This window comes from Metarhizium robertsii, assembly GCF_000187425.2.
Source record: "Metarhizium robertsii ARSEF 23 chromosome Unknown MAA_Scf_3, whole genome shotgun sequence".
Lineage (NCBI taxonomy): Eukaryota > Fungi > Ascomycota > Sordariomycetes > Hypocreales > Clavicipitaceae > Metarhizium > Metarhizium robertsii.
The window spans coordinates 1,163,058-1,185,953 of NW_011942171.1; the positions used below are offsets into that span (position 1 = coordinate 1,163,058).

The 22,896-nt window shown below is 54.9% G+C and overlaps 9 protein-coding genes across 9 annotated transcripts; 4 read left to right on the forward strand and 5 right to left on the reverse strand.

Annotated features, from left to right (window-relative positions):
* Positions 1 to 1,085: 1,085 nt before the first annotated feature.
* Positions 1,086 to 1,790, forward strand: MAA_07467 (Transmembrane adaptor Erv26; the record flags this gene model as incomplete). Its single annotated transcript, XM_007825465.1, has 2 exons — positions 1,086 to 1,389; positions 1,462 to 1,790. The coding sequence occupies 2 exons, from the start codon at positions 1,086 to 1,088 to the stop codon at positions 1,788 to 1,790; spliced, it is 633 nt and encodes a 210-aa protein (XP_007823656.1).
* A 578-nt stretch (positions 1,791 to 2,368) lies between these two features.
* MAA_07466 (uncharacterized protein) lies at positions 2,369 to 2,728 on the reverse strand (the record flags this gene model as incomplete). Its single annotated transcript, XM_007825464.1, has 1 exon — positions 2,369 to 2,728. The coding sequence occupies one exon, from the start codon at positions 2,726 to 2,728 to the stop codon at positions 2,369 to 2,371; it is 360 nt and encodes a 119-aa protein (XP_007823655.1).
* Positions 2,729 to 3,618: 890 nt separating this feature from the next.
* On the reverse strand, positions 3,619 to 6,000 carry MAA_07465 (Ubiquitin-associated/translation elongation factor EF1B, eukaryote; the record flags this gene model as incomplete). The annotated part of the gene is made up of 3 exons (XM_007825463.1): positions 3,619 to 4,509; positions 4,575 to 5,540; positions 5,977 to 6,000. The coding sequence occupies 3 exons, from the start codon at positions 5,998 to 6,000 to the stop codon at positions 3,619 to 3,621; spliced, it is 1,881 nt and encodes a 626-aa protein (XP_007823654.1).
* A 942-nt stretch (positions 6,001 to 6,942) lies between these two features.
* On the forward strand, positions 6,943 to 8,350 carry MAA_07464 (Nitrogen permease regulator 2; the record flags this gene model as incomplete). Its single annotated transcript, XM_007825462.1, has 3 exons — positions 6,943 to 6,985; positions 7,063 to 7,515; positions 7,596 to 8,350. 3 exons carry the CDS (start codon positions 6,943 to 6,945, stop codon positions 8,348 to 8,350), a joined length of 1,251 nt encoding a protein of 416 aa, XP_007823653.1.
* Positions 8,351 to 8,520: 170 nt separating this feature from the next.
* On the reverse strand, positions 8,521 to 10,471 carry MAA_07463 (tyrosyl-tRNA synthetase; the record flags this gene model as incomplete). The annotated part of the gene is made up of 2 exons (XM_007825461.2): positions 8,521 to 10,150; positions 10,227 to 10,471. 2 exons carry the CDS (start codon positions 10,469 to 10,471, stop codon positions 8,521 to 8,523), a joined length of 1,875 nt encoding a protein of 624 aa, XP_007823652.2.
* A 467-nt stretch (positions 10,472 to 10,938) lies between these two features.
* Positions 10,939 to 11,594, forward strand: MAA_07462 (Cytochrome b, succinate dehydrogenase small subunit, CybS; the record flags this gene model as incomplete). The annotated part of the gene is made up of 3 exons (XM_007825460.1): positions 10,939 to 11,071; positions 11,138 to 11,155; positions 11,242 to 11,594. 3 exons carry the CDS (start codon positions 10,939 to 10,941, stop codon positions 11,592 to 11,594), a joined length of 504 nt encoding a protein of 167 aa, XP_007823651.1.
* Positions 11,595 to 12,275: 681 nt separating this feature from the next.
* Positions 12,276 to 15,071, reverse strand: MAA_07461 (Methyltransferase type 11; the record flags this gene model as incomplete). Its single annotated transcript, XM_007825459.1, has 4 exons — positions 12,276 to 14,096; positions 14,164 to 14,481; positions 14,559 to 14,945; positions 15,060 to 15,071. The coding sequence occupies 4 exons, from the start codon at positions 15,069 to 15,071 to the stop codon at positions 12,276 to 12,278; spliced, it is 2,538 nt and encodes an 845-aa protein (XP_007823650.1).
* Positions 15,072 to 17,046: 1,975 nt separating this feature from the next.
* MAA_07460 (FMN-binding split barrel) lies at positions 17,047 to 18,183 on the reverse strand (the record flags this gene model as incomplete). The annotated part of the gene is made up of 2 exons (XM_007825458.1): positions 17,047 to 18,010; positions 18,140 to 18,183. The coding sequence occupies 2 exons, from the start codon at positions 18,181 to 18,183 to the stop codon at positions 17,047 to 17,049; spliced, it is 1,008 nt and encodes a 335-aa protein (XP_007823649.1).
* Positions 18,184 to 19,338: 1,155 nt separating this feature from the next.
* MAA_07459 (Histone acetyltransferases subunit 3) lies at positions 19,339 to 21,345 on the forward strand (the record flags this gene model as incomplete). Its single annotated transcript, XM_007825457.1, has 2 exons — positions 19,339 to 19,803; positions 19,855 to 21,345. The coding sequence occupies 2 exons, from the start codon at positions 19,339 to 19,341 to the stop codon at positions 21,343 to 21,345; spliced, it is 1,956 nt and encodes a 651-aa protein (XP_007823648.1).
* Between the last annotated feature and the right edge of the window lie 1,551 nt (positions 21,346 to 22,896).

The window sequence follows — 22,896 nt, forward strand, 5'->3', positions numbered from 1 at the left end:
GGTCGCCCTCGACGTCGCGCTGCAGGGCGACGTCGAGCATCGAGGGGGACACGTCCATGCCGACCCAGGTGTGTGGCCCGCCGCCGGCCGAGGGGGACGCGGCGGAGAGGATCTCGCCCGACAGGCCGCTCCCGAAGCCGCGGGCGGGGGGATGCGCGAGGGCGACTTGAGGTCCAGGAGCTCGAGGGCCCGGCGGGTCATGGACGCTTGGATGTTTTGGATCCGCGAGCTGGTGGTGTATTTGCGCGCTTCGGTGTCATCGTAGTGCACGTCGGCTGCGCTGCGGGTGGGCGGGGAGACGGGTTAGTTCTTGGGGGTTTTGCAGTGTCGGTGAGGCGGGGGGTGAGGGTTTCCATACAGGGTGTCCTCGGGGCGGGACATGACGGGCGGTTCTTGGTGGTTGATTATACTGTGGTATATTGTTGGCTGTGGTCGTGGGATTGAGCGCTTGACATCGGGTTGGGTGGTGATTTGGTGTCGCTGTTGGAGCTGGCATTGGGACGCTTCTTTTTTTATTCTCTTCCGTGGACGAGGAGCTATCGATAAGACGTGGTGGCGGGGTGCTGCGGCGCACCGGCACTAGCCACACGGGCTTGGCGTGGCCGGGCCAGGGACCGCCACGGCAGCTACGCAGTCTTATATGCTTAGTTGTGACTTGTCCTCAACACCAAGGGTTCACCCTTTTTTTTTTTTTTTGGCTACAATGTACCTGGTGGGTAGTTTTCCCCGCGGCTGAATATTCAAAAGCACGGCGGAGGCATCTGGCAGCGCGCTCAGAGCCCATGCGCAGACAATCTGCGTGCCCTGCAACGCAAAGTCGAGATTGAATTGATGCCGAAAGCAGTGTCCCGCTCTGGAAGCGACAAGCCACCCCTGAACGCGTCCTCTGTCCACTTGCCTGGTACTAGTAGTACTACTAGTACTACTCCGTACACCAGACGCCATTCAAAACTCCAAATCTCGTCCACCACCTTGCCATCTGTCCTTTTTCATACCCTCCGCCTCTACCCCCGTGGTGATAATAACACGTCTGATTCCTCCCCGCTCCTTTCTTCCCCGACCTCGTCTTCGACACACAAGCAGCCATGTGGATCCTGCCACTGATCGGCTATGCAGGCGCCATCATAGGCTTCTGCTTCCTGACGCTCGCCATCGCCTCCGGCCTGTACTACCTGTCCGAGCTCGTGGAAGAGCACACCGTCATCGCCAAGCGCCTGCTCACCCGCCTCATCTACACCCTCATCGGCGTCCAGGTCGCGCTGTGGCTGGTGGACGGGTTCCCCTTTGGCGCGACCATGCTGGGCGTCTTTGCCCACGTCGTCTACCTGGGCAACATGCGCAGGTTCCCGTTTGTCAAGCTGTCCGATCCTCTGTTCTTGCTATCATGCGGTATGATTCCTTCGCTCCTCCCCTCTTGCGGCCCAGCTCCCGTGTGAGAAGAGAAGCTGACAGCTCAAATAGTCCTGGTCCTCGTCGACCACTACGTCTGGTTCCGACACTTCTCCGACGCCCAGACGCGCGCGTACCAGCAGCCCTCGTACTATGACCAGGTCGACGTGCCGAGCTTCTCCATGATCGCGTCCTACTTTGGCCTCTGTGTGTGGCTGGTCCCGTTTGCGCTCTTCGTCAGCTTGTCGGCCGGCGATAACGTGCTGCCCACCATGGGCACTGAGCCGGTGCGCGGCGCCGACGGCCGGGCGAAGCCGCAGGGCATGGTCAAGGCCGTCGTCGATTACGTCCGGGGTGTTATTGGCGATGTTGCCGGGTCGAATGCTTTGGGCCGGCCGTGAGCTTGGCAGGTCAAAAAGATAAGAGACGAGCCGAGATGTCGTGTCGACAAATATCGTGCTATTGCTCGCGTGCGCGAGATGCCGGCTTGGCTGTTCCATGTAGACACAGCCGTTGCCGTGGATAATGTCGGACAAGCAAAACCCCGGTATGGCCCTTCACTGTTGCGCTGGCTTCACGCTCCGGTTTTGGATGGCATTTGCATCTCAGCAGGCTGTGGGATCCATTCTACGGGTGCAAAGGTCAAAACCACGCCACAACATGGCATCTGCTGTTGGCGCTTTATTCACACCTACCAAGGCTGATATCGTATACATCCGCATTGGCATCCCCCTGGATCAGACAGCGTGAGGAAGCGATCACCTACCCAGAATTCCGGTTTCAGTCCACCACATCCACCATCATCTCCAAGCGCAAAACGGTGTCCGCCAAAAAAAAATCATTACACTCGTGTAAAATATCCCATAATGTATAATGAGTCAACGAACGTACCTAGTAAAATAAATAAAATAAAATAAAAACCATGACCATCCCGTAACGTCCGCGCAACACCCAAGTCAAGCAGCCTCAACTCGTAACCTCACTCCTTCCCCCCCTTGTTCCTCCCCTTGTCGCCCCAGAACCTACCGTCCACCATGTTCTCCGGGCCCTCCCCGCCGCCGCCGCCGCCGTCGTGCGTCCTCTCAAACTCGCGGTTGTGCTCGTCGACCTCGCGCCTCTGCGCCTCGCTCAGGCCCTTGTCGTCCCCCGGCGCCCCGGGCGTGCTGAAGTTGAACACCTTTGGTTTCCGCGGCGACCCCTCGGCCGTCGACCCGAGGTCCTGCCCGCCTGCGGCGCGGCCCTTGGCCCCGACGCCGCCGCCAGCAGTCGCTTTTGCCGCGTGGTCGCGCGCGAGCCGGCCGGACGCGTGGGCGCAGCGGTGCAGGGTTGGCCGCAGCATCTTGGTAGCATGTGCGTTTGCTGGCGTGGGGTGCGGCGGGTTCCCTTTTGGAGAGACCGGCGTGGTCTTGGCCAGGCTGTAGGGTCGTGGTTCGTTATAGTGTCAAGTATACTTGGGTCTTTGTTGCGGTTGCTAGCCGGGTTTGATGGGGTGAGTGGGCTGAGAGGATTCAAATGTTTGTTTTGGAAATTCACTTCTTTCCACTTGATCGCATGTCTTTAGCATGTCTTTATAGAAAAGATATTTCTGCAATTGTAAGCTGTTCCGTGACGGAGATGTGGCGACACTTGCAAACCCGATGATGTCACTTGGGATCATCACCGTGTAGAAAGATCGGACAACGGGCGGAGAGGGGTTCGTTAGTTGTCGCCCCTGCTACTAGTAGCCCAAGGTTATTTTGACGACAAGTTACACATCAACTTGGGGCTAGTACCGGTACGGGTTACTAATACCAGACATCTCCCCGATTTATCTACAAGCATCAAGTTGGGCTGTTTTCTTGGACAGCATAGATGATGACATGCATAGAGTCAAGAGGTCCGAGTCGGTTGATTCATGTCATTATAACGCAAAAGTGCGTAGCAGTGTCTGTGTACAATCTCTGATCAAGTATACGCCAGTGCGCTCATCACTAGTCGTCACTCGTCACTTGCCCATCCGGTCCGTGTGTCCATTTTTTGCTGCATTATTGCATCGTATTGTCATGCTGAGGTATCTCCTATCAATCCTGGAACACATCATTTTCAACCTCGAAGTGGAATAACTTATACACTGATACCGCTTCGTCTTTCCTAAGCGTACAATTGTCGTGGCCATCATGCATTTGTCCACTGACCACGCTTTGTGACTAGAAAATGAAATCCTGCATTCTGAAACCTTTGCTATGCTTCTTAATCTGTAGCACTTAGCAAGTGTTCGATGGCGCCCTGCACGCTGCCTCCACTCCTTCGCAGGGCCGCAACATTTCGGTCAAAGTCGTAGAACCCCATGTCGTTCAGCTGGCGCAGCTGTTCGGCATATCGCTCCTCCGGCGGTCGATTGTCGGGAGCTGCGGCTGGCATACCTGGGCCCATGCCTCCGAGATTCATCGACATTTGCTCCAACAGATCAAAGTTCGGGTGGGCGTTGAGCGCACTGCCCCCCGTCAGCGCGAACAATTGAGCCAAGGGGTTGTTGGCAGCATTTTGGGTCTGACTGTTCTGAGGAGCCCCAGCTGCTCCAGTGTCTGAAGTAGCAGCCTGGTGCTCTCGGGACTCGGCCGTTGGCGTGGTTCCTTGGGAGTTTCCAGTGGTGGAAGCGTTGGTTGTTGGAGCTTGGGCAGTCGGGCTGGGGCTCATGGCGTTTAAGCTTTGAAGCATCTGGGCAAGGTTCATGGCGTTGTTACCCCCAGCAGCACCACCCATCATTCCGGGCATCATGAATGGGTTCATGAAAGGATTTGGTGGCTGGTTGTTGTTCGCCTGGCCAGCGGATCGGTTGCCGCCAGCAGCAGCATCTGGCGTGGTATCGGTGGCGCCAGGGGCAGGGAAAGATGAGTCTCCCCCACGCATATTTCGTTGCATACGCATGGCTTGGCCCATCATCTGTGGGTTGCTCATCATCTGTCGCATAAACGGGGATGTGATGATTTCTCTTGCGTTGGGCATGTTGCGGAGCATTGGGTTCGATTCGATGAGCATGTTGACAAAGTCGGGATTGTTCAAGGCCTCGTTCATGGACTGCTGAACATTGGGGTCTGACATCATACGTTGGATGCGCTCCTCGTCCATGGGGGGACCCATCTAGAGATGTCGGTTAGCATGTAGTCAGTGCCGGAGATGTGGTTTCTTGGATAAGGAGGGCGTACACCGCCATCTGGGCCGAACATGTCCATGCCCGGGAAGTTGATCTGGTGGCCGGCGTAACGGGCGCCGGTCAGGCCAGCTAGCGGATCGTTGGGGTTGGTTCCAGCCGAAATGTTGTCTGGAACGGCTCGAGGGGTGGAACCGGATGTCGAGGTCTGCTGGGTAGGGTTGCTCGCTGCGCTCTTGACCATGTGGATGGTGTTGTTCTGCTTGATGTTGTAGGATCCGAGGGTCTCGTCATTCTTCATGACGCGGCCAGAGTAGATGAGGCGTTGTCTCTCGACAGGGATGTGCTCGAAATCTTGGCCAGCAAGCTTGGTCTTGAGCTCCGAGACGGTGGCCGACTCGGCCATTGTGATGGTGTGGTTGCTGTCGGCAGATGTCTTCACCTTGAAGGTGACGTGCTTATCGCCACTTGTCTCGGCATTTTCGGCCATGGCGACGGTTTGTCTCTTGAGGCCGTCAGAAGCGTCGAGTGTTTGGTTTGCGCCTGTGCGGGTGGGAGCGAACCGTTGTCGTTTGTCGCGGGGGCAAACGAATGCGACTGGGACTGGACAAGGCCAGCCAAGAGGAGGCGAGTATTGCTCGAGGAGGTCCGGACGGTGGCTTCGAGAGTAGAGATTGGGTATGGCGACAAAAATGTCCTCAACCGACCGAGGTGTTGCTTGGAGAGGGCAAGAAAACGGGGAGCAGAGGGCAGAGGACAGAGAGTCTGCGGTTGAGGATGCAACACCTTTGACGCTGGCGATTGCCTGGTGTGGGCCGATGACCAAACCCTTGGCTGGCCTCTTGGTAATGGTCCGCACTCGGCAGTCGGTTCGGAGGAGTTCTTGAGCACACGCGGCGGTGGACCACGCGCTGAAGGACGGCTCAAAGGGCTTTGGAGGTGAATGTTCGATAGACGCCCACGGCCTTCGACAGCTCAAGGCGACGTGGGTCTGGAGGCGTCGGCGGTTGACTAGAATAGGCTGGGGGGCAGTTAGCTGGCTGGCTGCGCAGACTGGGAAGCAACCAAGACGACGAACAACAAACGGCCTAGCAATGTGGCCGGGCCCGAGTACTCGAGGCCAACACGCACAGGGTCAAAAACGATGTAGGAAGAAGGACAAAGATATGCTGTATGTCGCGCAGCATCACGGTGCGTGGTCAAGGCCCAGACGGAGCAAAGGGTCTCTAGGCCTGAGGGACACCAGCACGGCGCATCATAGGCAGTCGGGAATTTTGGGAAACGAGGCGACAAAGCAGAACACGTTGGAGGGTGAGACGAGGGCCCATCCGTGTCTCACAACGAAAGCAAGTGCCTACCCTTTGTAGCTCCTCTGCACCTGCCTCCAAATCTTACATGTACTCCGTACCCATCCACCAGTTAAGGGGAGAACTGCCACCAGAACCTCCTATACATACACCAGACGCTTCATGGACAGTCATCTTTGTCCATCTTATTGACCGCCGGTCCTATCTAAACAGAAGGGACTGTCCGTCTCCGGCTCCCGTTGCGTTGATGAATAATCCGGGCTAGCTGGGCTCGAGCCACCGCAGATACATAATGCTTCGTACTTAAGTAGGCTTGGCTTTACCACTTGTGCAGCACGTGTTTGGATGCTTGATGACAAGGAGCTAAGCGCCAATGATCATTTCCCCAATATTGCTTGGCATAAACTGATACATGGGGGCAGTGATTACAGCATATCCCTTCCACACTCAAAAGACATTGGGCTACGGCTGCCACAGGAGCAGCCTTCTACATCCCTGAAAAGCTGGGGAGACGGTCACCTTGAATCGTTACATGGCGCTGGCCATGACCATGACCATTTTAGCTCTTGCCACGAGGTACTCGACACCCAAGCTCAAAGGAGCCAACAGGCTTTGACGCTACCTTTCACGGACATGCTCGACAAGTTTAGGTTGTGGTTTGATGCATCGGCTCTTGCTCTACTCTCCATGTCACCGACTTGAACAGGTGGTCCCAGGATGATCTGTGGTTGCCGGCCTGCGTATTATGCAGCTGGAAGCCTATGTACACCCACTGTATCTTGCAAACTCTGCCTTCGCTGTTGGTGCTCCAGCGTCCACTAGCCACCTGCTCCCGTGCTCCACATGTAGTTACGTACTGGCAGCCTCAACTGTGTGCATGTCTCAACACCATAATCTCAATCACCACCGCACAAATCTACATCCCATCCACATCAATATCAAGCGGCTCAATTTCCAGCTCTCCACGCATGATGAGCCAAAGAACCCCAACCATGAACGTGTAGACAATAAATTCCCGCAGCATGAGTCCCTCTCATTCTCACCACTCCACCTCCTCCTCTTGATACCAGTTCCCACCTCAGGTCACATCTCATCTCATACGATTCCTCCACCACCATGATCCAAGGCATCTTTTACGCAAGGTTCTTCCCCCAAGAAGGTATACACTCTTCACTCTACATCCGACATGAAAACTCTCCAACCAGAAAATCAACTCACGCACTCAACCACTCGTAGGCCCCAAAATCGTCGCCCAATCTCCTCCCGGATGCATCACCCCCTCCGAGACAGCCCTCACCACACGCCAGCCCCTCATCGACTTCGACGTCCTCCACGAATACATCATCCCCCGCCAGGCCTTTTGCAACCGCTACGTAACCATCAACTCTCCCGACGGCAAGTACACCGTGCTCGGCTACCCCGTCGTCATCGCCCACACCAAGTATCTCCGCAACGAGTTCATCTTCAACTTTGGCATCCTCATCGAGGCCGATGTCGACCAGGCTCCCTACGAGGGCGTGGTGAGGTACCTCGCCGCCACCTTTTCCGAGATGGAGAAGCAGAATGAGTATCTCAGCCAGGGCGAGGGCGACGGGCTCAGGAACCACGAGGCAAGGCGGCCCATCGAGAGCTTGCTGGAGATTGTTAAGGAGGACCTGAACAACTACGGCGAGTGCATGATTCCCGTGGGTGAGTACCACGTCCCGCCCTTTTTCCCCTTCTCATGTCCGGCATGTCTCTTGACAAGAAAAAAAAATCGAGTGGTGTAGACGAAGCCAACACCATCAACATGAAGCTCTTCCCTCACCACCGCACGCCCACCGCCGTCGAGGGGTGGCACGTCCCCGTCGCCAAGGTCAAGTTTGCGGAAATCGTCGACCCGACATGGGACCTGACGCTGCAAAAAGTCGTCGCCAAAATCGACGGCGTCTCAGACGTGCGCCGCATCGCCCACGCCGCCTCTGTCTCGCTGGACCTCGCCAAGTCTGCCCTCCGCCATCTCCTCTACTACGACACCATTCTCCTCATTGACATCTTCTTCTTCAGCTCCTGCTACGCCCCGCGGCCCGGGGTCCACGACTTCATCTGCAACGTGGACGGCATTGTGGACGAGTGCGCCGGCTACGTCTCCCACGGGCGCGGGAGGGTCAGCAACTACCACCTCGTCAAACTCATGTCCTCCTTTGCGCCGAGCAAGAGCGTCAAGGAGTGGATCGTGGCTAGTCAGGAAGCTGGCTTCGACGTACTGAACTACGTTGATGTCCGGCGGTTCGTGCAGTTTGGCATTATAAAGGGGTGCTTGTACCGCGTGCACAAGTACGTCCTTTCGAAGCAGCATCTCGCCGCGCTGGCGTCGGGCGAGAGCCGGCCTGTGCCGGGGGGAGATTCGCTGCAGAAATATACCGATGGCAGCCATCATTTTGACCAGATTATCACTGAGCAGAATTTGACGAATGACGAGATTATGGATAAGTTAAAGGTATTGCCTGTTCCAAAGGGCGATCTTACGGTGCTGTACAGATGAAAATATGGAATCCGGCGTTTTTTCTCTTCGGTGATGGGGATCTATGGTATCAGAGATTATGTTACAGGCTAATGGTACAACTGGTTGTTTAGAAAAAAAGAATTTACAGGCGGATGGATTTCCGCATCCCATGTTACACACATGCTCGCCCACTTTGCATCGGTGCATGTCTACCACTTGGACTTGTTCTGGCTCCCGCGCCCATTGGTCTGCTTCCTCTGCCGTATTTCCTGCTTGCTCGGCAGCTCAATGTCGGGATTGTTAGCTACCTTGAGGGCCTGCTGCTCGCGCGTCCTCTCTTCGAGCAACTGCTTCAGCTCATTCGGCTTCAGCTTCTTGCCAGCCGTCTCGGCCTCCTTCTCCAACTGCTCCGTCATGCGGCGCACCATGCCCGTGTACGGCTGTCCGGGGTATATCTTGCCGCTGGCCTCCCATTCCTCGTCGGAAACTAGTTCGACGATGCGCACATTGTGCTTCCCCTTGCGGAGGATCAGAATCTTCTCATCGATGAGGTACTTGGCCGTTTCTTCCGGGAACCACATCTTCATCGGGGTCCAAGACAAGTTGCCCGGCACGAGGCCTCGGGTCTGGCCTGGCTGGGCGGCCACGTACGCGCCTTGCTGGGAGACGAGGCGCTGGCCGTCGCTGTTGCTACTAGCCAGGCCAGTTGCGAAGAGAAGCTTCGCCGGGGAGAGCTTCATGACGGACCGGGGCAGCTGAATGTCGCTTCGGGGCGCGTTGTTGGGCGTGACGATTCCGCTGTCCTTGGAGGGCTCGTTTATGACGTGCGGCAGCTCTCCGCCGAACCGGAACTTGTGCTGCTGCGCTTCCTGGAGGGCCCTTTGCGAGCCGTAGACCAGGGACAGGACCTCAAAGGCGAGAGTGTGCTGGGCGACCCTCTTGGAGGGGTCGGCGCAGTGCTGCGTCATGGTCTCCTGGATCTGTGCCATGGGCATAAACGTAAACAGCTTCAGCAGCTTCTCCACCTCGTCGTCCGGCCGGCGCATAAAGTACCCGTAGAGCTCAAAGGGCGACGTCTTGAACTCGTCCAGCCAGACGGCGTTGCCTGCGCTCTTGCCAAACTTGGCTCCCGCCGAGTCGAGAAGAAGAGGCACCGTGAAGCCCATGGGTTCGTGCTGCCACTCCGTGGGCATCTTTGCGTGCGGCGCCTCTTCACTGTCGCGGATGACCTTGAGGGCGTCGATGCCCGCCACGATATTTCCATACTGGTCCGAGCCACCAATCTGCATCTGAACGCCCAGCTTGTTGTACATGTGCCAAAAGTCCCAGCCCTGGAAGAGCGGATACATGAATTCTCCAAGGGACATACCATCGCCCTCGGTCATCTTGCGCTTCACCGTTTCGCGGGAGAGCATGGGTCCGATTCGAGTGTTTCGCGCAAGCCGCTTCGTGAAGTCGTATACAGACAGGCCCTGGAGCCACATGTTGTTGTTCAGAAGATGGCGCTTGGCAGCCCAGTCCTTTTCGTAGCCATACTTTTCTCGCAATGCCACGACGTTTCTCCACAGTCTGGTGAGCTGGTAGTGTATTTTGGTGACGTTTTTTGAAATCTCCGAGTTGGGCATGTGCTCGCGGCTTTGTAGCCGCCCGGTAGGATCGCCAATTCGAGCGGTGGCGCCGCCGAGGAGCGTTACGGCCGGGTATCCGTGGAACCAGAGCCAGAAGAGAGGCATGAAGGGGAGGAGATGGCCGATATGCAGCGAGTCGGCGGTTGGGTCGACGCCGACGTAGGCGCCTATTCTCTTGATGCGCATGACTTCTTTGATCTTGTCCGGGGTGCTGTCGAATTCACCGTTAGCAAAGAAGAAGAAAAAGGTCATTTCGACCATTCATGAGGGTTACAGCGGTCTCATACCCAGCAACGTCCTTGATGTATCCTCTTTCATCAAGGACATCCCAAACATGGGGCAGCTCCCCATTTTGAATTTGCTGCGCTCTCTTCTCCCACCGCTCCTCGCCGTCGGCAACCTTTTTCAAATACGAAGTCGCAATGCCCCTCGTTTGCTGCAGCTCGCGTGCAGGCCACGATAACGGCACTACGCCTCGTGACGCACCGCAACGCCTAGCCAGGCACCTCGAAGCTTGAAGTCGCGGCGCCATTGCGAAATCCAGAATGCCAGCCAGCATCCGAGGAAACGAACGGCAGCGCCCAACAGGTCCCTTCCGCCCGTCAAAAAAAAGAATCAACGTGCCGCCGCAACCTATAGTGCCAATATCAAAGGACCCCCAGCTCTTGTCCTTTTTTTAGACAAGTGCGCCAACAGCTCTCCTTGAAAATTCACATGCCGCCCACCCCCAGACCCAATCAGCGCCGTTCAGCGGAAGCACATTATTGCGCCCCCGACAATTCGGCTGTATGAAAGCCAGTCGGAACGCACCCAGCCAATCAGCAAGCAGGTATTTCGAGTCCCTCGGCAATCCAATCCTCAATCCCCAGGACCAAGCACAGCCGAAAGGGCCTGGCTTCTTACCTCCCGCCGACCACCACCCGCGCCCTCTGAACCGCACCCATTTCGCGAAAACCTGCCCTCAACACCCGCGGTTTGCTCGGTTCGAATCCAACGACAATGGCATCGATTGTGCGTCCCTCGCTGCTGCGGCACTCCGCGCTGGCCGCTCGCTCCAGAAGCGCCATGGCCCCGAGAGCAGCCGCCTTCCACAGCTCGAGCAGGAAATCTGCCATCCTGCCTCCCGGACCCCGTGCGTATACTTGTCCCTCGTTGGATGTCAATCGCATTCATAGCATTTGCTAACATCATCGTATAGAGGAAATCCAGGGTGGAGGTACGAACACGCTCCCCGAATTGCTCACCCACCCTCTCTCCGCGCACGTCGATGCTCCGTTGTCAACATCAGCTAACACCTTCCAGTCAACGACCCTGCTCCCGTTCCTCCCCCCTCGGCCGCCCACGGCTCGTACCACTGGACGTTTGAGCGCCTCCTGGCCGCGGGCCTGGTGCCTCTGACCATTGCCCCCTTTGCATCGGGCTCGCTCAACCCCACCATGGACGCGATCCTGTGCTCGGCCGTCCTCATCCACTCCCACATTGGCTTCCAGTCCGTCATCATCGACTACATCCCCAAGAGGCGATACCCCGGTCTGCGCAGGCTGTTTTGGTGGGGGCTGAATGCCGCCACCGTCGTCGTAGGCGTTGGCCTGTACGAGTTCGAGACGAATGACGTCGGCGTCACCGAGGCTATCAAGCGCGTGTGGAAGGCATAGATGGGGAAGAGGCACTTGACGCGGAGCATTGGGAGGGGAGCAAGGACGTGTAAAGACGGAAGAAGGGGCGCTCATTGGGGGTGGTCTTTCGATTTTGAATTGTGCGCTTGGGACGCATTTGGGATGTCTCCGCACGTGTATAGATGCTGTCTGTTAAACAGGAAACGGAATTTATTCCCTTTGTCGATTAGCTGGAGTGCCATGTTCCAGATCCTGCGGCGCCGCCATGTTGGCAAATTGTCGGGCATTGCACCGATCTACTGACTTCTCGCAGAGTGACGCTACAAAGGATGGAAGAACACCACGACTCAAAAAGCTCTCGAGCGGCCAGATATGACCCGGTAGTCTGCTAACAGTGAGATGCAAAGGTCGATACAAGTTCAATCACGCGTGCAATCATGTCGATGATAGCATATAGGGTCATTCGAAAGTGATTATTATTCATTTTCAAGTAACGCTAATTCACGACCTTTACTTCGATTTGGCTTTTTTTGTTTTTGTTACTGGCTCTCGGTTTATTTGGCCCCGTAATACGCCACGTTTTCTCTCTTCATATTATCCAATTTCGTCGTCGTTTTGTCTCATGACCAGCTAAGCTTTATGTTTTTTTTTTCAGGGTATAGTGTTGGACGATACCCGTATCTCTCGAAAAATTGGAATCGCAAGTGTTTGCATCTGCAATCAAATAGTCAAGCTAGGCATCTCCTGGCCGCCAATGCGGTCCATTTCGGGAGTTGGGGGAGGCAGGTTCTCAACCTTGGTGCAGATCCAGCAGCTGGCATACATATTGACACGGTCAATACAGGCGCCGTCAATTCTGCCACCATGGCGCTTAGCTGTGAAGCCATGGGCCTCAAAGACCTTGACATACCAAGGTGTCAAGGCAGAAGTACGCAGCATAACACGGCCACCCATCTTGAGAGCGCGGTTCAGCTTGGTGATTTGAGCAGCGGCAGCGGGAGAGCCAGGGTCGAACCAGTCCATGCTGTCCATGACAACGGCGACAGTTACGGTTCCAGGACTAATACGCGCAATGACTTCCTCAAGCTCATCGGTATGGATGCGAAGACTGTCCAGCGCGCCAGGCTTGGAGAGCTTGGCGTGAACTTCACGAGAGAGGTAATGAGGGTGACAGTCGCGAGAGAACTGGCCAGCGAGACAGACGTAGTAGTATGGGTTGTCCTTTGCGAGGTGTGTCTCCTCTGCAACAGGGTCTAGAGTGTTCACCATGTAATGCCAGATAGCGTGGGATCGAGTGTTCTTCGCGACAGGCTTTTCACCTTTGACAAGGTCAGATTCGGCATGATCCTTCTCAATCATGGCAAGTTGATTCTTGGGTACACCAAGGGCGGTCCAGAGGAAGCTTTCTTGGGCAACAACGAGGTTGCACACGAGCTTGGATAGCAAGGCCGGGCGAATTTTCTGGCGCCAGATTTCTCGCTGTTCATTCAGAGTCTTTGCCTGAAGGAGCTTCTTCACAGTACCCCGAAGACCAAAAAGACGGGAGACCCAGCGCATGGCCCGGATGGCATGGCGGGAACCGCCGGTATCATACAGGCCGTAGCCGCTCTTGTTCTGGAAGACATGGGTGTTGTTGAGCCAGAACTGGAATGCACGGGCAGACAAGTGAGGAGAGAGCTTGTTGATAAGAATCTCGCGGAACTCGGGATGCTTGCCCTCGCCGAAAATCATCCAGAAGTCGTCATAGGAGAGGGCAGTGTAAGAAGCGGCTTTCAGTTCCAAGAGATGATTCTGGGTCGGGTTGAGGTCAACCGCGTGAACACGAGCTGGGCTCTGGGCAAGATACGACAGGATGTTGTCGCCAGCAGAGCTGATTGCCAAAACCTTGTCTTCTGGGCCGAGCTTCAGAATGCGTTCATCGACACGAGCATCTTCCCATGTGAAGGCGTAGATATACTCGTCGTTGAACTGAGTGTGCTTCTGCAGCTGGTCGTCGTAGTAGATACGCCAGTGGTGGTTTTGATAAAAGAATGACGGAAGCGGCAGGTTAGCAGACAAATTCTGCACCGCAGTAATGAATGCCTTGGAGCGGATCTCTGGAGCAGATCTCTCAATTGCTCGAGTCAGAGCGTCACCCTGGTTGACGGGGTACAGGTAAGGCGATTCCGTAGCCAGCGCATCGATTCGCTCAATGATTTCATGAGGCAAACTCGAAGGTGAGAACGGCTTCTTCTGACAGCCAACCCAGACGTAGAATGGAATGTAGCCCAGAGTCTTATTGCGTTCGTTGATGTTGAGGACTGTGCCGAACTTGTACTCGAGGTAGTCACGACGGCTTGGTTCTAGACCGACACGATCAAAGTCAAACCATGCACGCCAGAACATTCGAGAGAGAGCGTTGACATGGCGGCCAACTACACCGCCGGTATAGTTACGGAAAGAAAAGTCGACTCTGTTCTGGACGTAGAAATCGACGACACCAAAAATTCCATGAGGAGAGAGCAAGGAGGTGATGGAGTCGATGACGGAGTAGTAATCAGGCTACATAAGGGTATTAACACATAATACTTGATAAAACCATATTTCTTGCCTAGGACCAAGTACTCACAATCATGGACAAACTGTAAGACATGGTAACGAGATCAGCGCCACCGTGTTCGGGACGCTGCTGCTTGAAGTAACTAAGAACCGGAGAACGGAGAGGATTCTGAGCTGGGCTCGTGCCCGTTTCATAGTTCTCAAGGCGGAATTTGCGCGCGTCCTCGCAGACGACGGTGACATTCTTCCATCCCAGTCTGTCAAATCTCTTTCGAGCGACTTCGCACAAGGAGGGAGAAAAGTCGACAAGGTAGACACTGGTGAAGAAGTCGGGAACATTGACAAAGCGGCCCATGGCCTCAATGTTCCACCCGGTGCCGCCACCAATCTGTGTAGATTCTCTTCCTTAGTGTCACTGAATAAGAGGGGCTTTTTTTTGTTTCTGGCAAGCATAGTAGCACTTACGTCAACCCAAATCCGTTTGTTCTGGTTCTTGCCTGCAGCGGTAGCTTGTTCCGCCTTTGACTTGAGCTGGGCAACAACTAAGCCCAGCATGTCCTCGCGTCCTCGGAGGAGGACCTTGCGAGTGGAGTCATAAGCACCAGCCTGCTTCTTATAGAAGCTCTCCAGAGCATCCTGCTGGTTGGCCTTTGAATCGCCCTGGTGAGGTTTAAGAAAAGAGGAGTAAAAGAAGAGAAAAAATGATTGTACAAGGCCCGGGGCCTCGCCGTCATCGGTCTTGGATCGAGACGAAAGGCGGGACAATGCAATGCCGCCTAGGACGGCAATTGCTAGTCCAGCATAAATCGGTTGAACTTGAACATTAATCCCAGAGGGGAAAAGGTTACCACCCTGCGATAATGGTCGTGTCAGTTGGCAGATTTGCGTCAAGCAAAACATGGGGAGAGGGAGGGGGAGATGGATTGTTCAATGAGGGGCAGGTCTATAGTCCAGACTCAAACTCACATGAGAAGCCATGGTATTCTCTCATTGTACGAAAGACAATGAGATTTCAAGTCAATTGAAGGTAGCTCGGGTGTTGTTGAACACTCAGAGCTGCAGAGAAGGGTTGAAACAAGTTCTCAAATGTGACACGAGGTGGAAGCAGTGAAGAGGAAATGAGGCACGAGGGACTGGGGACGAAGAGATATATACTTGACTACCTGGTAAAATGGTATAAGACACGCCCCGGTTGGATGGGGAGAAGGGCAGACGATCCATCGGACCCTGACCTCCGGAGCAAGACAGATACTGCTCCGGACTTGGGACACAAGTCGATGAGGGGAGCTCTACCTAGTACCTACCCACAGACGGGCAGGACCAGGTAAGGCAAGGGACGTCCAGGGCCGTACAGGGCGCATCAAGATGCAAGGTGTCGATTGGCGTTGCTCCGTAGCTGTCGTTACTATGTGCCAGGTCCGCTATACGGGGTCTGGTGTCATTTGGACCGAATTGGCTTCTCAAGCATCAATCGATCAACCATGGACTGGAGCAGCGGGAACTGAACGTAGTAGTACTTGCCTTCTGGCAGAGTCCCGTACTGCCTATAGAAGCCACGCCTCTGGAGAACCCTGGGAGGGAACATGGTTCCGCAAGCCAGATGCGAACGACGAGCCCGTCGCCGCCCACGTTGTAGTACTTCGCCCAGCGCTCCCAGCATTGGCTTACTGTTTAACTTACACAATGCATTTTGATGCCGTCGAATGCTACTCCGTCATACGTCCCTCCAACAGCCGGGCCCCACCAAGCAGGCCAGCTTGAGGAACCCCGGGATCATCGTGGGTTGAAGCGGGTCAAGACATCGCCATGGCCCTGGCCTTCGACGGCGCCCCAGCACGCCAGCAAGGCGTGGGCCAATGGCTGGGGCACATGGCTGTGCAACGTGCGTCCTAACGATGCTCAGGCTGGCTGGAACTCCAACTCGAACTCGAACTCGACATCTGGAAACTCGATTCTTGCGCACTCAAATGGGCCAATTGGCTTTGGAGATGGAGGTTCGTGCTGTGCCGAGTAGTCGATCGGAAACAAGAGACAGCCTTGGTCTCCCCGCTGGCTTTTCGCATGCCATGTTGTAACAAGTTACCACGGCCAAGTCGTAGCTCTGATGCCCTGTCTGCTCCAGTTTCTCCAGTTTCTCCCGCGTATCCAGTCGTGTCACCTGTGGACAGCATCGGCTTTCAGGCAGCTCTCACCATTTTGCTTTCATGCGATTTCTGTTGGGAAGCTGACGTAGATGCGGTCCATAAACCTGGGAATATATGAATTTTGACGGCATTGGGCTCCAGAGCTCGAGAATACCGTCAAGTGATTGGTGAAAGCTGGGGTGAGGTGATGGGGACAGTTGACATGCATTCAGGGACAAGTTCGCCCTTCGCTGACATGTGAAGACATGCAACGGATGGAATTGACTGTTCAGGTGTCAGTTCAGCCAATGAATGCTATTGCATGGCTACTCCATACATGACCCGACATGGAGGCCACCTGGAGGGTTTAGCGCCTCAGAGGGGCCTGTCGGCCGACAGAGGGGCCTGGCCCTTCCAAGCGGTCTTAGCGCCAGTCCCAACAGCCCCAAGGCGCTCAACTGCCAACTGCGGCGTGCACGAGACATGGATTGACTCGACTTGCTAACTCCAGAGGGCAGAGCTGCCGCCCAGTGCCAATAGGATTGTGCCTGGAATGCACATGGAGCAATTGTAGGAATCTATGCATGTACACCGGGCAGGCCATCACCTTTGCTGAAAAACTGTTGAGGACTCACTCGACAAGGACCAGTTGGCGTATGCGAGACACCTCGGCCCGCAAGAAACAACAACACATGTCACGCCCGTCGTTGCTGCTGAGCGTGCATACCTGCTGCGTGCCTAGGTAGGTAGCCATCTATTATCTATTATCTATCCATCTATCTGCTTAAATCCCCAGGCATGCTGATTTGCCGCCGCCTCAGCAGCAGGCCTCAGTCAACACCTTGGCTTGATAGCTTCGTGGTATCTTCATCCACGCTGTTGTTGGACTTGCGAGATGCAAGACTGGCCAGGAGCTCACTCTTTGGGTAATCATCCTCCCACCTTCTTCTTGGCAGCTCGAATGTCGAGACGATGCGACTGTAGGAAATTCCACCGAGCTGGCCAACAGGTCTCAGCTTCTCTAAATCGATATGGCTGGCATCCGAGTTCGTTGCGTCCTCCCTCACCCAGAATCGTGTTGCCTTGAGGAGGACCAATCCAGCCAGGCTCATGCCCTCCGAGGGGCTTGCGAACTCTTTGATATCCACCACCTTGGCCTCAATCGAGAACACACTCTCCTGGACGCGAGATGGCTTGACAGTAGTCGTGCCGGCCTCGTGCAACCCCGAGACGTCCCACTCTGACACGCCGTAGGGCGCATCTATAGACGATGCGTTGACGGCCTCAATCATATTTTCCGACACGGAATTAATAACGCATTCCCCTGTGTCTTTGAGGTTGCGGTATGTGTCCTTCTCTCGCCCCGGCCGTGACGAGAAGCCGATGATGAACATTGGGGGATCATGGTCGATGACTTGGAAGTAGCTAAAGGGAGACAAGTTCTTGGACTTGCCATCCCCCGAGATGGTACTGACAAACCCTACAGGCCGGGGCGCGATACCCGCCACGAGCAGGCGGTAGTTGTTCACCATGGGACGATTGGAGGCGTAGGGGTCAATTTCCCTGTGCTGGATAGACGCGTCGTGCGTCTCGACTCCTTGGCCATAGGTCCATTCCGGATTAGGGTGTTTGGTGACCTCAATCGTCCTAGAGTGATCAAACTCGGGACGCGTCGCCTGGGCCTTTTCAAAATCTACAGCCTTGTCGATGATCTTGTAGCTGGATTCAGCCTCCTTCACTGACGCCGCCATAGCCATAAACCTCATCTTTGAGATCTTGACCACTGGTAAGCCCCTAGAGACTTGGTCAGTTTCTTCTCTTCTTCCTTTTTTTTTTTTTGTTCCTTCTTTTTTTCTCGTTTTCTTATACGTGCAGGGTCGCTGCATCTACTGCTGTGGGTGCAGGCTGTAGCGGCTTACATACCTCCGGATGAGTTGTCTTGAAAAGCGAAAAATTGTGGGCGCCATGTTGCAAAACAGACCCTCTTTGAGCGTCAATTGACAAAATAAGAGCTTCAAAGGTCTGGATTGGGGTTCAGTTCAAGTTCTTGACTGAAGTTGAACATGGTGGCGGGGACCGATGTCGCTAACTTCATTTGTAAGCAACATCGCCAGGTCGTGGATGCTACCGATACCGACTAGGGTCCCTCTGTCTTGGGAGTGATCTGGGCAACGTATTGTAGCCGACATCGTCGTCAATTGGCGACAATGATGACTACGGAGGACTCTGCCCGGAACAAAACGAGATACTACGAAATAGTCCAGTTCTTGGCTGTTTCAGAGCATTTCACTCAACTCAATTGAGACCGAAACCTGCCAATAGTCAATCGAGCTCAAAGTCCAGCCAAGTCAAGTTGTCAAGTGCCTTGACACCCAGTCTTAGTCGTCACAATGCCAAATGCCGTAGCTATCACAATCAGCACGAAATAGTAAATCAATAATAGCCTTGAAACATGCTGTGCTTCATCTATTATTTTTGTGCATGTCTCGGAACGGCTAGAGGCATCGGAGTACCTGGACAGAAAAGATGTGCGCTGAAGTTCCAGTTTCCATTAATCCAAGTAAAATTGGCTTTTGTCCCGTCTTTCCGGCTCCAGGCTTGACTGGTCCGCGACTTATTGCGAGCCACTACAGGCGAGAAACGACATAGCAGAGACGGCACAGCGACTTCATCGCCAGTCGAGATACCTAGGTGTGCAGTTGGTAGCTTGTGTAATTTGCACCCTTGGTACGTATTCCGGCAAGGATGCAGCTCACAAATTAGTCTTGTACTATTGAGGCAGGGAAGCAAAGGGGCATTTATCGCGTCGTGCAAGATGCCTGGGGACAAGAAAGCTCCCGTCTTGAATTGAATGTTTGCTGCATGTACGGAGTGACTTGACCTAATTACCATCCCCTGGCCAGGAAAATTCATTCTTCCGGTTCCGCAATAACGTTACCCGCTGCCTGCATGCTGTATGCCAGGCTGGTCGGCTTGCCCACTTGCACCAATCATAGTGCCAGCTGTGACGTGCAGGCGCGACTGCGGCGACAAGCTCAATCCATCACCAAACTGTCAAGTTACCTTGTGGCATCAAATGCACTCATGAAAAGTTCAATCCTCATCATTGATTAGTTTTCAGCATGGCTCCCGGATCGAGCCAGGCCGGTTCGGGCAAAAAGAATGCCGCCGTGATGCCGAAACAGAGCCGCAATTCCACTCCCGCCCCCGCGCCCTCAGCCAGCCTACCGCCTCAAGAATTCTACGACCCAGATTATCTTAACACGAGGGTAATTCTATTTCGAAACCTTAGTTATGACGATCTGGTTGACCAAAGCGCCGTCAATGCGACGGTGCCCGACTCCAAGAGCGTCGACGCGATGCTAGAAAAGCTCAAAAACCTTGTCAACATAATGGAAAAGCGATCTACATTCTACGACCGGGGCATGCGGCATCTTGCCGATGAGCGAAAGAAAAGACCTGACGACTACGATATGCGCGTGGACGGCGAGCCGGAAGGGAAGAGAACCAAACACAAGAGAAAAAAGGGCTCCGACTCTCTGGGACAAGAAGGTATGCGCGGCCCCAACTTTCAAAGCCCCCTTCCAGTTTGGTGGGAGCGCCGCTGCAATATATGTAGTCACTATGCATGCTAACAGGCACGAGCCGCAGATCTGTCATCACCTCTCAAGGACGCCAAGCGCAAGCACTCTCGAGGAGCCTCTGCGAGCTCGTCTCTATCGCCGCCTGCTGCCGGGTCGCCGTCCGCGATGGACGTTGACAAGAAAGCGAAAGAAGAGGACAAGGAGGATGGAGAGGATGAAGAATCGAGTTCCGAAGACGAAGGCGCACCACCGAAACGGCAACTCCCTGCCGCGCAAACATTCGGCGAAGATCCGTCCACATTCCCTGACCCGACCGTCTACGAAATTCGCCCGGTTCACGAGGGCATGTCTGACGAGGAAAGGAAGGAAATTTACTCGGTGGCAGTCTATCCCAGAAACGACCTGGCGAATCTCATTGCTGGCGATCCACCCGACAATGACTTTAGTAATGCCAAACCCAGCAGTCAGATCAACTTTTCGACATTCTCAACATACATCGATCCATATTTTAGACCATTCTCGGAGGAAGACTTGGCATTTCTACGAGAGCGCGGCGACCGCGTCACGCCGTTTGTCATGCCTAAGAGGGGGAAGAGGCACTACACGGAAATTTGGGCGGAGGAGGACGGAGCCATGTCTATTGACTCGCCGCAACAGGGACGTGATAAGCTTCCTCCCAATCAGCCGAGAGGCAGCATAGACAACATGAGCGACAGCATCGGCGAGACGGATTCCTTGTCGATAGGGCCTCTGGCCTCACGGCTATTGCAACTGCTGCGACCCGAGAGCCGTTCGCAAGGGTCTGATGATAAGCCAGCGGTGAATGGCGTGACGAATGGTGATGTCCCCATGAACGGCGATGGCAATGGGGAGGACCAGGCTGGTGAAGATAAAACGAACTCGTTCCCGCCAGCTACATATATGGCAGAATCGTCGACGGAAGCTTGGAAGAAGGCGACCCACCCTAAACTCGAGTATGCGCAGGTTGACGAGCGGCTCAAGCAGGAGTTGAGGCATATCGGGTTTCTTCCCCAGGAAGTATTCGAGAGCGAATACGACGGACATTACGACGATGAAGTTGCGGGCCGACTACGACTGTTACAGTCCCGATTGAAGGAGCAAATGTTGATCAATGGAGCCCGCAAGGCACGGTTGACAGAACTGGTTCGTGAGCGAATGGCCCACCAGGAATACCAGACTATTCTCGAAGATCTCGACTCCCAAGTCCAGGCGGCCTATCTGAAGCGGACGCGGACCATGGGCAAGAGCAAGAAGACGAAACGTCCCGGGGGGGCAGGTGGCGGCAGCCACTTCGTGGGGGGTGCTGCAGGCACGGCACGACCAGGCATCGGGGACCAGACTAAGACGCTGATGGAGCGGAGGAAGCGCTGGATCGACACGATAGGGTCGGTGTTTGACGATGAGAACCTGGGCAAAGTGCCGAGACAGCAGAACCCTGACAGCTCCATCTTCAAGCCTGAAATCATGGCAGATCTTATCAAGAGGGAGAAGGGGCAATGGGACGAAGAAGTTGAAGAGGAATAAAGGGGATCCAAGGACAAGGGAGGGCGAGGATTTCCCAGTCCTGTACAGAATGGAGAGGGATGCCATGTCGCAGTGCAGACAAAGGTGGTTGAGACCAGAGTTGTCAATAATGACTACCACATGCGCTAACGACAAGTTTGCGAGCGCTGACACGACACATGCCACGTCAGATGGGTTTCATGGGCTTTTGTTCTTTTTTTTTTTTTTTTTTGGGTTGCAAACGAGGCGTTATGGGGGTACCGGCCGGTTGGGGCGCCAGGGTTCAAGGCTCGCAGAGGTTCTTGTCAGCATTTGGAGAAGGAAGCGACGCGCGCGTGCCCATGTAGATAGATGGCGACTGAATGACAGAGCGAGCGCATATGTAGAGAAATCCACGGGCGACTGCAGTAAGGAGCGGTGTATGTGCGCGCATGTGTGTCGCGTCGTGTCGTGGGACAGCCGACGGTTTTCAAACTGTCGACGACGGGTGAATGCAAACACGGGCTTCATGTACCTGTAGGCGTGTGTTGTACGGAGATCAGATGGCCCAACATACATACATACATACATACCTAGGTACAGATTGCCAGGCCACCAGAAGGGCGCCGACAACCGGTCTGCACATGCAGGTAAACTCCGTACCACCCCCTCCCCGCGGCGATAGGGCATTCGCGTTAGTAATAAGCACTTGACCATCGTTGCGCCAGGGGGGCCCTATCGATCCAACCCGTCACGGCGCGCCGATAAGGCTGGGAACCTTGAGGCGGCCCCACGATCCCCAGAGTCTTGGCACGCCCGCCTCGCGCCAATCCGAGTGGCCAATTCCGTTCCGATACGTCGGGTTTTATTTTTTACAAACGCAGACGAAGCGCATGAATCAACGATGTCCGCTCTATCGGGTCCCTGGTGCATCTTTTCAGGGCAGACTGCAGCGGAAGAGAAAGGGGAGGGGGAGGGGGAGGGAGAGGAAGAAAGGGGGCGACATGTTTCGCGATAGGCATATGAGCAGTCTTGTTTTTTTCGCAAAAACCCTCACTCGTTTCTGTACGTACGTAAAGCCCGAGTCCAGACTACGTAAACCTTCGAAACAGGGTGCCGTCCTGAGTTCTAGCCCTCCCGCCTGCGACCAATTGATGGGCGCGCTGGACGCCGCCACACCAGACCAGACGGCACTGGGACCCCCTGGGTGGTCGCGTGTGTCCATGTCCACGCCTACCTAGTACACAGATAGGGTGTGTGTGTTTAGGGGTCTAGTGCGAGGCAGAGACTCGCATTGCTGCTGATAAGGTGCGACATCCGATTGTCCACTGGCAGCCTGGCAAGTGAGTGGCCTCATTGTCTCTTATCTCTGGCACTTGGTGTCCGCCCTGCCCTTTTTTTTTTCTGGAGCCCGCTAGTATCTTGTCTAGTAGGCAAATGGAAATGAAACTACAAGGTATACTGGACTGGAGAAACAGGCGCTGGCGGTGAATCGGGGGGTGGGAAATAGAGAGAGGAAGAAGTCGGGTCGCCCGGCACCGTCGCCGAAATGGAAGCTATTGCTCGGCCAAAAGCGATGCGAGAGAAGCTAGA